Raw genomic sequence first — 14,833 nt, forward strand, 5'->3', positions numbered from 1 at the left:
CAGAGAAATTAAATTTTCACTTCTGCAGGGTTGTAAATTGAACTTCATAATTGATTTCTTTTAAAAATCAAACTTTTTCATTCACTGTTACCTGAGGAATGTGACTTGAATAACATGTGAGAAAGCCTTTGATTGTTGTTGTTTCTTCCCCCTGGAAAAAAGGCTTCTTGTTTTGTTCCAGGTGGTTTGTTGCATCAAAATCTTGGAATGATGAGTAATATATTCAGTCTGAGAGTTAATCTTTGGAGAAAAAAGTTAATTCTGGGGTCAGTGATCCAGCTGATCACACAAGGACAAGTAGAGAACAAGGGACAAGTTACAAGAATGGATTGCTGTGCAGGGGGAGCCAGCAGCCTCTTTGGCTGCATTCAGAGTGGTGCAAGTGTTCAGGAAACCACACCTGAATACTGGTGAATGCCAAAAAAGACTTTCTTTTCCAAGTGAAAGCTGCAGTCCTCAGGTCCACACCTGGCTGCTGCATTCTTTCCACTCGGAATCCAGTCTGGCAGTGTGGCACCATCCAGAGCTGAGCTGGAGGCAAGCTTTCCTGCTGAAATCTGTCTATGATTTACTCTTAGTGGCAAACACTGACAGTCTGCTGGTGGGTTTGAGGAGTTTTGTACATCCTCTGATCTGGTGTTTAGCATCAGTTGACCCCAGGAAATAGCAACCCCAGGGAGGACAGAGGGGGGAATGAAGAGAAGCTCTGAACCCCCATAAATCTGTGATTGTAGACAGTCAAGTTGGGAAAGGACTTCAGAGGATGACAGCTCGAGTGCCTTGAAGACTCTGATGATGAGTTCCCTCTAAGTAGATGGGGAGCAACTTAATACCATTGACTCCACAGTGAAGAAAATAGTTGTGAAGTTTTGCCTCTGCTGATGATTTGGAAAAAAACCCAAAACCCCAAACAAAAAACAAGTTAGGAAGCTGTTTAAATTTTACTTTAGATTTTTTTTTTTTTTGTCTAGGCCAGAAAGCTGCTGTTCCATGTGATCGTTCAGTTTTGTCTTAGCACTCATAAGGCAAGTACGTACCATTCACACTAAGGTGCCTCACTGCTGTGGGGTTTGGGTGCTGTTGTGTAGGGCAGGTGCCCGTGGGCATGTTCAGAAGGTTTATGTGCTATTTTAAAAGAATCAGACTGTTAACATTTTCAAGCAGTTTGAAAAATCCGTATCTTCCACTGTGCTGGCAAGCAGACTGACACCACAGCAGAAAAAGCAGTGCTTGGAGAGATCAGCTGAAGTATGGTCTCTGCAGCAGCTTCTTCTGCTGAGGCCTCTGACAGTGAGGCTGCTCAGTCTTTCAGCAAGTACTAGAAATGAAAGATTAGAGTGTCTTGTAATGGTAGGCAGAAAGTTGGAAGAGTTTGGCTGTCAGAAAGGCGTGGCTGAGTTGGCCAAGCCAAGCTGGATGAGAGGAGTTCTTTAGCACAGGTATATGCAGCTCCCTGCTTTCTCAGGTACAAATGCCAGACCTGAGATTCACACCGTGTTATAACTAATGCAGCAGTCTTTGGTTTGAGCTCCTGTTAATAGGGTTTATTCTTGGTCAGAGGTCTGTTTACCCCTGAAAGCAGCATCCTTGGAGATATTTAGGTACCCCACTCCTTTGTGTTTTGTGCAGTTATCAGTTTCTTTTACAGTTTCAGGATCTGTTGGAGCTCCCAGGCTTTAAAATAAATTTGCTTATGAGCAGGTTGCAACACAATATAACCTCCCCCCCAAAAAAAAAATTACAAGATGTATTTCAAAATTAATTTTCCTAAATCCTTGATGATGTAGGTTTTTTTGGCAGTCATATATCTTGCATGATTATGTAAGGCTTATTTTAAACCAGAGCATGCACAAATACTGTGATTTGAGAACACGTGGAGGTAGCTGCACTAACACCTGCTTGCTCTAAAAGGAGGTCTGTAGAGGCTGATGTTGCTGTCAGAACTTTTTTTTCCTGGCCTGGGGTTTCTGGTGGACTGTCTGGTTTTTTTTTCCCTCACCCTGCCCTGAAAAGGGTTGGAGGTGAGTTTGGAGCTGGACTGAAGAATCCAGTGATGCACCAGCTCTCTCCACAAAAACAGAAGGTGGGAAATCAGAGCAGAGAACTGCAGGAGTTTTCCCTTAATGAAGTGCAAACCATTATCCACTGAAAGAACAGCTTTAAATATAGCTAAATATTGAATAAATTATTCTGAAACACTTTACTGCAAATAATTAGAAAATGTGCCCATATTCATCTGGCACTTTTTCATTGCAATTAATGATCTTTGTTGCTTACTCACTTAGGCAATTTAAGTTGGGCAATTTACTTGCCTTTATCCATTCTTGCTTTACATCTGGGAAAATAATAACTTGAATGCCTTTGTTTCAAAATCTATTTCTAAATTAATACTTCTGTTGATTTAATATTAATTTCATATTGGCTCTTCTCTGATTCATTGCTACTTTTAAAATGAAGCACTCTGTAGTTAGTGCTTTTCTTAAGAGAGACTTGACATGCACTCTGTCATGATGCTGGCAAGCCTGCAGCCTCCAGTTCTCATTTCATGTTTGTCAGGGCTCTAAAATACTGTGTTTCCAGATGGTAACACTGAATGTTTCAGCTTGACCTATTCAGCTTGCCCTGGGTCAAGTTTTGGAATAGCATGTTGCATGCTGCTAAGAACTCATAATCTAAATTTTAGGAAATACTGTCCAGCCCTGTTAGAGTAGTGCATTTGTAATGAAGCAGTACAACTCCACTGATGAGCAGACATCAAGAAGACACTGTCTGCTTGTTAAAATAATTGATAGATACATGTGATAGCATTGCTGTAATTTTCTTTTCACACTTAATTAAATGAAATGCAAATTAAATGAAATTAAATGCAGGTAGAAACTCGCAAGCCAGTCCTTGCATGTGCATTCTAGCTGGAGTCAGTAACTGTGGCTTTCAGGGTGCTGCTCAGACTGAGTGCTGCAGATTTCTTCAGCTGTGTGGTAAAATTAGAGTGGCTGTTCTGGGCAAGGCCACACATCTAGCCCAACATCTTGTCCGTGACTCCAGGTGGATTACAGAGTGAGAACACAGCAAACAAGCATCATACTTCTCCAAGCTTGTGGCACTTTCCTGTGTGGTGGGTTTCCCAAGCCAGGTGGGGATTTCTGCCTGCTTAGTTAACCCTCCGTGTACTTACTCCGTTCCCTCACGATCCCAGCTCCTGGCATCCTTGACACCCTTTAGCAAGAGATTCCCCAAATTTTTCTTTGCACAGAGAATAATTTTTCTGTTTACTATGAAAACTTTTTCTCTTGGCTGAATTTTGAGTGTCTGTTCTTGTATTGGGAAGGATGGTGAGCAGTCAATCCCCGTACATGTTCTTGGTGCTGACAATGTTCTTGTCAGCCTCTGTTACATTTCTTTTGTAGCTTCCTCAACTGCAGGCTTGAAGAGTATTGTGCTTTGTACTAAAAGCTAGCAGTTCGTACCTGCTCTTGCCCATGGGTGTCTGTTTCTGATAGTCAGCTCTTTAAATCCTTAGACATACTGTCTGATGTGGTGTGTGCATGTTGTTGTACTGGAGTGTCAAGCAGCAAGTGAGCACAACTCTGCTGGCCTGGGTGTAACGTGACCCCAAACACAAGACAGCTCCAGAACAGAGAGAAAATTCACAGGCTAAATTCAAAGTGCCATCTTGGCAATGTGACCTTCCTTCTTGGTGTGCTCTACAGATCTGCTGCTCTCCCTCTTAGCAAACCTGTGAATTGGATACCTGCCAGAGAGGGGTCATGGCTGGGTTGATTTATGACCTGGACTGTTGCTGGTTGCAGCCTATATTCAGATTTTACAGAGTCATGGAATATTCTGAGTTGGAAGGGACCCACAAATTTTATTCTCTTTACTCATCTTAATAGCAAATATTTTCACCTCCTTTGATAATTTTTTCAGTTTCTAAGTGAGCTGAGCACCATATGAACTTGTACTGGTGTTAACCTCTCCTGGACCCTTGTGGGTGCAGTGTCTTCCCCACTGTGAAAATTGATCAGCTTTGTTCCTTGCTTTCTCACCCTGAGTACACCCTGAAAGTGTTGCTTTTCCTCTTCATCCTGCAACTCACATTTTTAAGAACTTTTGAGAGATCTACATGGTTGCTGCTCCTTCAGTGATCTTTTAGAAAGGCCCAAGTGCAATGTGCTTGAAGTGCAGACCAAGAAGCTTGGATGTTTATTTTGGGATGTTTCCTTTTGGTGAATGGGGGGGAAGCACCTGACCATGGGGCTGAGATGTCCTTTCACTGTACTAAAGCCTGGTGAGTGAACTTGTTCTGTTCTGTGTACCACGGTATCTAAGAGCAGCAGAAATAACCATGAAATAAAATTTAGGTCCAGCTGAAGTTTGCAAGAGTGTTTTTATGCTCTGTAATGAAATCTGGATTTGATTTTTGATGGTCTTATTTCTGCCTCATACCTCATGATGTAATATAAAAATTGCATAACTCTCAAATAAGTGACATGGAATTTTCTTTTTGTTCCTAGAGAGCAAATCCAAAGGCCTCCAGTGGGTGATAGATACAACCATTGCATATCCCAAAGCTGAACCTATAGACATCCAAACCTGGATTCTTGGCTACCGACAACCAACAGTGACACATGTACATTACAGGTAGGAAATAAACCTGCTCCTCCTACCCTGAGCTCAAGTATTCACAAATGAGTTGTGTCATTTCAGGACAGTGGGAGTGGGGTTTTTGTGTCTCACACACGTAGGCAACTCATATTATTTAAACACAATACATCTTTTTTAAAAAGTTCTGTGACTGTTTTGTATCTTAGGACAGACATTTAAGTTTTGGACTAATGTCCTGTGGTTGAATAGAGTTGTGGGGAATATATCTGAAGGCTAGGTCATCTTTTTCACTTTAGTGTTAACTTATCTTGAATTTTTTAAATTTTGTTTTTTAATAATGACAACTAATTAAAAATCACTGTTGTTAAATAAACAGATTACCTAATAAAATATTATGTTTAACTTTCTGACAAAGAAATGCCATCTTTTTCACTCAAAGAATACTTCTAAGTAGTTGAGCTAAGCAACTGGAAAAAGCTGCAACTCTCATGGACAGCTGGGATGGGAGACTATTAAAACTTTTCTCCTCAGCAGTTCTTTGTCTCAAGACCTAAACTGATGGAGAGAAGTTGAATTTGGCTTTTAGTTTACAGTGAATTGCAAGTTACTCCAGGAGTATTTTAACACTTTTCCTATGCTAAGTAAGTTGTTGCATTTGATCCCAAAATCACATTATTTTGTCTTACTCCCTCTTGGTGATTGAGAGAGCTTTTTTTTTACAGAAATCTTTCAAGTATTCTTGTGTGGATCCCCTGGGTGGCAGTTTAAGTGGGAATGACCTTCTCCATCATCACTGCTGTGGCAGTGTTGTGTGATGCAGAGTACAGGCTGCTTGCTGGAGCTCCTTTCCACAGCCGTGTTTAAATCTGTCCTTACTTTTTATAGAAAGCTGCCTTCCAAGTTTCCCTGAAGGTGAACACACTTATACCCTAATTTATATAAGATAGCATTATATCTGTTGTGCTTTATTCAGGTCACCTTAGTGCTCTCTGAGATCTCTGGGACAATTGCAAGTTGAATGTATTTAGAATTCTTCTGAAAAGTATTTCCAAAAATACTTTCTTTGAAAAAATAGTAAGCTAATGAAAGTTGAATTCATTTCCTGCTTCTAAATGTATATTCAGACCTATTTTTGATCACAAGCATAAATATGATGCAATCTTTTTTGCATTGAACTTGAATGTTTAAGTTCTTGTAGTGCTGAAATTCTAAGAAAAATATAAATTATTTATTTTTTGTATAAGTTTGTTATTTTCTTCCAGAGGGTCTAAGTCACTGGGTTAGACAGGGGCAAGCCTCTGTGTTTGACTACTTTATGTATGTTTTTAATAACCTCTGTTTGTGATGGCTGACCCTGTAAAAGCAGTTGATGTGTGTCCCAAATGGAAAGTCACACCATATCTGTCCCCAGCTGAGCACAGGGTGTGATGGCTCTGAAAGGAGACCAGAGTGCCTTGGGTTTGGCTGGAGCTCGTTCTGTCGTCCAGTCCTGCTAGTTCTTGAGGCTGCACTCTGAGGTGGGTGCAGGTTGGCACATGGATGTCCTCTGAATTTCCTTTAAATGTGCATTAAGTGTGTCTGCATTGGTGTTATACTTTCCTGCATTTAGTGCAATAAAATCTGGCTCATTTTTTGTAATTTGGAATGTCTTGGGAGATAACATTTGAAATAAATTTTAAGGGTAATTTTGAAATGACTGGGAAGACAGCACAATAGTTTTTCATGTAGTTTCTTTTAACTGAGTTATAGGAGGGAAAAAAGCACCCCTTTGGAAAAAATGAAGAATAGTTTTGTCCAAATGCCATCTGTGCTGTATGAAAGAAGAATCAGGATTTAAACATGCTTATTCCTTTTTAGAGTAGTCCAGACCGAGGTATTGATGTATGACAGCAGTGGGGAGGAAAAAGGAACATTTTTTGTGCCATTCAAACTGCAGCAGAAGAGACTGCAGAGCTGCTTTTGTTCTGGTGGCTCAGTCAGTCCCTTCTGCTGTGCCCCTGGATCACCACCTGTCTCTTTCTGCCTTACAGACTTTAAAATCTGGTGACTGCCTTTTCTCATAGCCTGGGCCTTTGCTGCAGGATTATTTCTTTTTCATCCTGCTCAGGGAGCAACAGAAGAGAACACAGCAAGGAGCCTTATGTTGTATTTTTTAGGTGCTTTTCTAGCTGAAAAGGCTTGGTTTAATCCAGTAATCTTTTTTTTTTGAAAGCTCAGTTTTGATAATGAGTTGAACCTTGCTTTTCAAACTTCAATTTTCAGTACAAATGGCACAATTTTCAGAAGTTCATAATTAGGCTAAGCCGTGGCCTGATTTTCCTCAGAATGTCAAAAGAAACCTCCCTAGAAAAAGGAACAATTACCATGTTTGGATCTAAAAACACAAGGTGTGAAATCTTTACCCAATCCACTGAATAGCTTTTTGACCCTGACTTATCTCATAACTTATTGGAAAGTGCTGCAGAACTCAGTTTGCTATCTAAAATATAATACTCAAGGAAAATATGTAATGAATTTCCTCCAGGCCAAATGGCACTGGGATTTTTGTGGGAGATGTCAATCCATCTGATGGAAAGCATGTCAAACTAGAGACACCACTGTAAGACCTGCCTTGTAATGAGTCTGTTGGAAAGGTTTGTTCGCTCTTCTCAAATAGTTTGGGTTTATGCTTGGGTCATTGTGTGCTGGGCGTTGCCTGTAAATCCAGACTTGCTACAGTTCCACTCAGCAGAAATAAGCTCAGTGGTTTGGTGTGTGTGTGTGTAGCAAGGCCACGGACTGGCTGCCGTTCTCAGCTCCCACCACTTCTGTGCCATGAGTTGAGTTTGGGGTTTATTTCTTTTCCTTTCACACCAGGCACTTGTTTAGTCTGATTGGCTTGGTTTCTTAGCTGAGCACCAAGTTTCTCCAGCAGTAATTTCTTGAGTGCTGCAGTTCTGTTGGCAAAACCTGAGACTTGCAAATATAAAACACCTTGACCATGAAGCTGGCTTGGTGCCTAGCGTCCCCTCAGTCAGGGATGGTGTGAGGCTGGGTTTCTTGCCTTGGCTCCCTGGCAGGGCGATGCCCTTGGATGCTCCCATGCCACGTTTGGGCTGTGTGGCAGTGCTGTGTGGCAGTGCTGTGTGCAGCAGGGCAGCCCTGGCGTCAGAGGCAGCGTGAGTCAGCTGTGACGCAGGGCTGGCCGCGCACGCTGCTCCCAGCCCTTTCCTCCCCTTGCAGCTCTTGTGCCGTGCCGCTGCTGGAACAAGCTTTCAGCTGCTGAGGAAGTGCTGCTTTTGTGTCTGCAGTGATACAGATTCATTGAAATAAGCCAGGCTCCCAGCTATAAATAAGATGAAATGCATTGTGGTTGCTGAATGAATGTTGCAGAAGGGATCCCGTTTGACATGTATTTTAATGCACTTTTTTACGCAAGTAACTTATTTTTGGTCACGCCTGACATCTACCAAATCCACTGTCCTGGATTTATTCAGAGCCTTTGAAAAAGCAAATATCATGACTTATATGGAGTAGCAAGTAATACAGAACTTCAGTTCAGGATAGGAGAGGTGATAAAAGGCAGTTAGTACTTAAAGTGGTAGCTGTGAATTTCAGAATTTAAATACAGAATCAGAGGTTGTTTCTCCAGTAAGAACAACTTAAAACAGATAAATGTTTCTAAATATGCCATATTTTTGAAAATTCTTTGGTGTCTTCTGAGAAACAGCCTATCAGTAGCTAATTCTCCACAATTCTCACATACGCCAGTATGTCTTTGGCAGTTAGATCAATTTTTTTAATACTTTCATTTCTGTTGGGGTGTTGTTTATTCTAATATAATCTGGTCTGGGACATGGACACAAATCTGTGTAAGAGTTTAAGAAGTGGCTGTCCCTCAGTCAGGTACCTGGAGTGTCCCTGCAGCTGCTGCCACCTCACAACTGCCAGTAGGCACCTCCCGCTGCAGGGTGATGCTTCCTTACTGGAAAAAGATTCTTTGCAGATTCCCAGTGAAATGTCTTTATTTCTACCACCACTTTTCACTTCTTAGGGTGCAGCCTCTGCTGCCACTGCTTTTAGCCCCTTCTCCACTTCTCCTGGGGACAGAAAATCAGTGTTCTTGTGATGAGAAGCAGAAAAAGGTATTTCCATTCTGCTTAAATTTCCTGGTCAAGTTCTTATCCAGTCCTATTAAATTCCTTGTTTGCCATGCCAGGAATAAAAATGCTCTTATTTTAGTGAATGTGAGGTTAGCTTTGCCCAAAAGTAGAAAGATCCAAGTGCCCCAGAGACTCCAGGAGCTTCAGATGTTACATGTTGACCTTATTCATTGCTTTGGCATTTCTGTGCGATGATGTTTTATTCCCCTGAGGAGATGAGCAAATTGTTTGCTTCTAATGGCATTCCTGATCCTGCATCCCCAAAGGTGGGGTAGAGCCAAGGTGATGCTCATGCCTGACCACATGGACACCTGTTTACATATCTCATTGAAAATAAGAAACTTTTTTCTGCATCTTTTAACCCTGGACCTGGCAGATGCCAGCATCCAGTGGTTGGGGATGAGCCTGCTCCCATCAGAGCAGTGGCTCTCTGCTGTTGTTTTGGATTGCCTGTGTGGGGAGTTTTGTAACAGTAGACTTGCTCACTCACCTTCCTGAACCCAAGTCTCCTTCAAGAGAGTGTTCTTGTAAAACACAGATGCCAGCTGAGCCATCTGATGGGCAGAGAACCATGGCATTAGCAGTATGTTTAGTTTAAATATAGGGGGGTTTAGCCTTGCCTTATTGAGTACAGAAAGGGCTTCTTTCCAGAGTTTGAGGATTTCTTTTTAAAATATTTAATCTTTAATTTAGATCAGTCATTAGTAAGAATGTTCTGCTGGTAAAAATAACTCTGGATAATCTAAAAATACATTTGAAAATGCTTCTAAATACACTAGCACTTAGCATTGCTGAGTTGTGGCAGCCAGTGTAGCATTACTGGAAAACCAGTTGTTTTTCAGTCTGTTAATGTTTGTTCAGTCTGGGTGTAGCAGTGTCTGCTTCTCAGACTTCAAAGCAGCAGAGTTTATCTCCAGAGATTCAAGCATTCTGGCAGCATTATTGATCCACACAAGAGCTGGATGGATTCAAGCAGGGAAGTGGTGTGCAGTGGCTCCATTAGTCTCTCACAGTGCTGGTATCACCTGTGCTACTTCACTGCTCCATTAAAGTGCCAGCTCAGAAATTGTTTTTAACAGGTATCTTGCAAGATCCTGTGATGTTTCCATATTAGGAGGAATGTTCTTGACAAAACAGAGTTGTTACCCATTAGGTCAGGGAGAAGTGAAGGCAGAGGTGAAGAATATTTTACAGTCTACAGTGGAGACTGCATGTGAAGCCAGGTAAACCTACACTTCTGGCCTGAGGCAACACACATTCTCTTAGTTGTGAACCCTCTTAAAACCTGTGTAAGGAAGCATCTGTCCTTCAAAAATACTCTGTGAAACACAATATTCAGTTGCTGAGCCTTTTATCTCTTCACTGCAGATTGGCAGAAGAGAGTAAAAATAGTGCTTGGCAGCCCAGTTGTGTTTGGGGACACAGAGTAAGGCTCTCTTAGTGTTCTACCCTCAACCAAGTGGTCCTTGCTCTGTGGGTGTGTTTTTTACTTGCTGCTACGTGGTTTAATTTTAACCTGTTGTACAGCATCTGGGCTTCAAGATAAAATAGTTCTTTATTGTTTGTCTTTGTTCCTAATATGCAGACTGAAAACTTGAGCTGATTACTGAAGCACCATTTCATAACATTTGTCTTTGGCCAAAGACTTTCCTTCAGACTCTGTTTTATCTGAGATAACAGTTGCTAATTTCTGGTTACCAAGACTGGCTGTACTGGAGCATAGAGAGCTCCACAGTGTGAGGAGGATGTAGGTAGAGTTACTTCAAAGGCTGCAGAGATAGCTGAGTTCATGTTGATACCATAGTGTGTAAATAAAGTCGTTCATCTCCTTATATTGAAGTTGTCTCTGTATGCCACAGCACTGTGATTTGTAACTCACTCTTTAGAGCAATGCTTTGCTGCTTGACTACCCCACTTCCAGCTTATTTTTCCATGCATCAGACTGAAAGGAGGAAGGACAAATGACAAATGAACAAAGCTGGCAAAGATGTCAAAAACTGTAATGGTAACAAAAGCATTCTTCAGAAGTGCCTTATTTTCTTATTCTGACGTTCCCAGATGATTGTGGTGTTACTTCCAATTCTTTGCAGTATGATCAGTTAAGAAAGACTGTGTTGAAAATTAAATGAAAACTCACTAATGAAAATAGAAGCATGGTGTAAATGAGAGGCTAAGTGGGAGCTCACCTGGAAAGAGGAACCTAAAGTAGAAACTTTGCATTTCAGAGTGTGAATTTTTCAGGTTGCCCTGATTGACAAAATTCTTCTGCATTGAGCTGCCAGTACAACACTGTGGATGTTTAAGTTCTTGTGTATATCAAAAGGCACTGAGGGTCTGCTGAGGAGGTTTCACAGTTACTGTGAGGTTGGAAATTCTATTTTGAAATAATCCAGTGAGGTATGGTGGGTTATTTGGGAGTTTCAGGGTGTGTGTGCCACAGTGAATTCTGCTCTAGGTGTTTTTCTAAGCCAGATAATATTCAGCATAGAAGTACCAAGAGACAAGCAATTCTCCCATCGGTGTTTTTAAAACAGAGCAGCAATATTTGAGTACAGGGTCAATTTTCAGTGTAAAATGTGCCTTGTAAATTTCAGAGAAAGCTGCCAGCATCGTTTCAAAAGCACAGAGGGCTTGTTTTCTGGGATGTGGAAGAGCTGTTGGTGCTTAGTGATGTCATTATGTGGCTTCTGCCTGCTGAATTGTTTCTTCAAAGCTGTGAATTAACTTTCTCATTTTTTAATTTATTTCATTCCACTTGGTTTGTATTCTTTTTAGGGAATAGTAATATAGTGTGGTGGTATTCTGTTAAAAAAAGAACAAACCAGTGCCTTAATGGTTTTTATCAAAAGCTGTAGTACAGTATTTGTTGTAGACTGATGCCAGTGTCTTCTGTGTGGTTCTGGATGGCAGCCTGGAGTTTCCCACTCTTGTATCCTTAATGCCTCTGTGATCTGTGAGCAGGAGAGAGTGCAAATCATGCAGTTAGATTTATACAAAAGTCTTGTTCTCTCTTTTTTGTGGTGGGCTGGGGAGAAGAGTTTTGTTGCAGAATACATTTGCTAGGCTTAATTTGTATTTGTTTCCTTGATAGGATTTTTCCAGTGAAAGATGTACCTGCAGAGCCTGAAGCCCTCACAAATTGGCTGTACCAACGATTCATTGAAAAGGAGGACCTCTTGACACATTTCTATGAAACAGGTAGGATGATACCTAGCAAAGAGAACCATGCTTTGGTAATGACTTTCCTTACAAGGATCTCAAAATGGTTTAGGAATGTGTAAGCATCCTTCACATGCCTACAGGAGATACAATTATTGCTATTATTACTGCTTTTTATGTGGCAGAAAGTATGATTAAAGAATTATCTAGGAAAGGTAAATTACCTGGGCAACATTAGAAGTAGGGTAGCATTTGGAAGCTTCCAAAAAGGAATACACAGTTGAGCTGTGAAACGTGCTGCTATGGGATTGCATGGCAAAGATCCATGATTGAAAGCATGATTGGAAGGACCTGTGAGAATTCCATGGCACACATTCCCTTGAGCAGGGATCTGCAGCCCCTGTCCATGACAGTTGTTAATGGGAGGTGTTCAGTGTCTCAAATCAGCTGAGTTTAGTATTCCTGGGTGACTGTGTTAAATGAAGATGCTTCTTCTGTGAGATGATTTATTGCAAAGCCTGCTTTAATTTAGTTTTGAGTACTTAATTTATCAATCCAAGTGCTTAAAGAGATTCATAGAATTCTTTAACAACCCAGAGTTGTATTTCGTTTTATGAAATGTTGCTGTCACTCAGCCACCATTGATGACAGAGTTCAGACTCTGCTATATAAATCACATCCAAATGCATATATTGGACTTTATTAGACAAATAACTTTGTGAATATCTTTTAAAATACAAGTGTAGCAAATAGATTGTAAAGAATTCTTGGTTTTGTGACATTATGCTATTGAAATAAGTCATACCCAGAAAATCTAACTAGTCCAGAATTTCTGAGAGTATAATTAATATAATCAGATTTAGCCATTAAAATGCATTTCCAAAATAGCATAATTGGTAATAATTTGCTAGTGCAATCAGTATGAATTAATAAAGACATGTTTTAAATGTAAATGCTGTGACATAGGGCTTTATTAGGCATAAATTAGTATAATTTAAAGTTACTGCCATTTATACTTTTTGAGAACTTGCTTGCATTGCTTTAGTTGGCCTACTGAAAAAGTGCTGCTACAGTTTTTGGAAACCCCTTGGAAAGGTCCTGAGGTTGACTCTGAGGGGAGTCCCCGAGGCTGCTCAAGAGCCAGCTTTGTACTCACCTGGCACATGGTCACAAGAGGGTGTGGTTTTAAGACTTGGGGCTATTTCTGTTATTATTAATAATTATTATGTTATCATTATCATCATTAAATTATTTTACAATACACACTGCTTAGGAACTTCTCTCTCTTAATAAAGCTTACCTCAAAAAGCTGGAGTAACATTTAATGCTCCATGAAACTTCAAAAGATTGCATTGACTAAGCCAAGAATACATTTCTTGGCTTATTGTTATTTGGGAAGAGAAAGAAACAAAGCCCAGTGCACCTTTCTCCATTTTGCTGTATTCTTAAGTGTCAAGAACTTAAATCACCTGGGGAAAAACTGTAATATTAGACCTCTGGAAATCCAAACAAAAAAAAAGTATGCCTAAAATTTGACATGAGATTGTTATAGGTAAAAATTGATCCAGCCAATTAGATTAAAAATAAAAATTAAATTTATTCGTGACCAATGTACAGTCCTGACCACCAACAATGAAGAAGTAGCGCTGACCCCGGGATCGGAGTGGGTGAACTGTGGTCCAGCCTCTATGGCACCGAATCCCCCTGTTCACCACCACTGGCAGAGTTTGATTTTTATACTCTTTTTCTTGCCTGCAGCAGAGTCCCTTTGTCCCCTCCTGGAGTCCTTCATATTCATGCAGTGTCTATTCTCTGTCCCGTGCTGGACAAAGCCTCATCCGGGAATTGATGTGTATCTGTGTCCAGTTCCCGGAATCCTTCATTCAGATGTATGTCCTTGATGTCCTGTCTATCTGAGGTGGACATCTACATGGGCCATCATCGCTGGGCATTTCCTTGTTCATGTCATTGGGGAGTGCCCATCTCCTGTGCGGGCTAGGTTTTCTTTGTATGTTAGTGATGCACCTCCTCCTCGGCTGCGAGCTGTCCTGTGTGGAAATCTCCCTCTCCCCTTTGCTGGTGTGATCCTAAAGCTTTATTTTATATTACATTAATAATCCTACATGTCCAGCACGAATTACCAACTTATTAATAACAAAATCCCATAATTTTTTACAGGTGCATTTTACACACTTCATTTATACAATTAGAACCATTTCAAGTTAATAGCTGTAGGTAACAGACTCCTGTTTTAGGCAGTTAGTGGAAAACTTGTATTGGCAAGTTCTTAATTTCTCTGAACTCTCCAGCAAGATAACCTTGAGGCCTGCAGTAACACAAGTGAGATTACATTTAGCAGGACAAAAACACTTGGGGACCAATTAAGGAAAAAGCCCCAACAATAAACTAATAGCAGTTGGAAGAGTGATGGTGTACTGAAGTCATTGTGCTCCTGATTCCCTGTGCTCAGAAGCCAAGTGGTGTGAGGTGATGAAAAAAGTAAGGAATGGCTTCCTTAATGCTATGGAAACATTCTTTGTTGTACCAGCTTGGAAACCTCCTCTGGAAATCCTGCATACAGTCCATTATCCCTGTCAAGGAATACAAATTGAAATGGGAAGAGGGACAGATTATCAGAGCTGAGATTAAGGGGATGGTGGAGTAGTTTCTGTGAAGAACAACTACAAGTGCTTGGCTTGTCTCAGTTGGGAACGGGAAGGGTCAAAGCTGCCTTGGGAGGGAGACAGGGAGGAGACAGCTCTCTGTACCTACATGGAAAAAGAAAAGGCATTTAAACCAGAGGTCAGTGTTGGTACAGAAAAACAAATGGGCCATGGAAGAACAAATCTAGCCTAGAGTGGACAGGTAGAAGCTTAGCTGTGAGTTACAGGGGAATAATGAGGTGGCAAATCTGCCCAAGTGTGAAA

The 14,833-nt window shown here is 40.9% G+C and overlaps 1 protein-coding gene and 1 long non-coding RNA gene across 8 annotated transcripts in view; one reads left to right on the forward strand and one right to left on the reverse strand.

Annotated features, from left to right (window-relative positions):
• The window catches only part of LPGAT1 (lysophosphatidylglycerol acyltransferase 1), a 61,285-nt gene that overhangs the window by 39,412 nt on the left and 7,040 nt on the right, over positions 1-14,833 (forward strand). For all 3 annotated transcript variants that reach the window (XM_064414295.1, XM_064414294.1, XM_064414296.1), the window contains 2 exons: positions 4,515-4,641; positions 11,839-11,945. In XM_064414295.1, coding sequence (XP_064270365.1) covers positions 4,515-4,641; positions 11,839-11,945 — 234 coding nt within the window. The remainder of the gene's footprint in view (positions 1-4,514; positions 4,642-11,838; positions 11,946-14,833) is intronic.
• The window catches only part of LOC135297101 (uncharacterized), a 38,248-nt gene continuing 34,987 nt past the window's right edge, over positions 11,573-14,833 (reverse strand). For 2 of the 5 annotated variants that reach the window (XR_010359164.1, XR_010359129.1), the window contains exon 11: positions 13,484-14,674. This is a non-coding gene — a long non-coding RNA (uncharacterized LOC135297101). Of the gene's footprint in view, positions 11,699-13,352; positions 13,376-13,483; positions 14,675-14,833 lie in introns of those variants that run through there. The other 3 variants (XR_010359166.1, XR_010359167.1, XR_010359168.1) reach the window with 3 other exon arrangements.

The sequence above is a fragment of the Passer domesticus genome, chromosome 3 (assembly GCF_036417665.1).
Source record: "Passer domesticus isolate bPasDom1 chromosome 3, bPasDom1.hap1, whole genome shotgun sequence".
Classification (NCBI taxonomy): Eukaryota; Metazoa; Chordata; class Aves; order Passeriformes; family Passeridae; genus Passer; species Passer domesticus.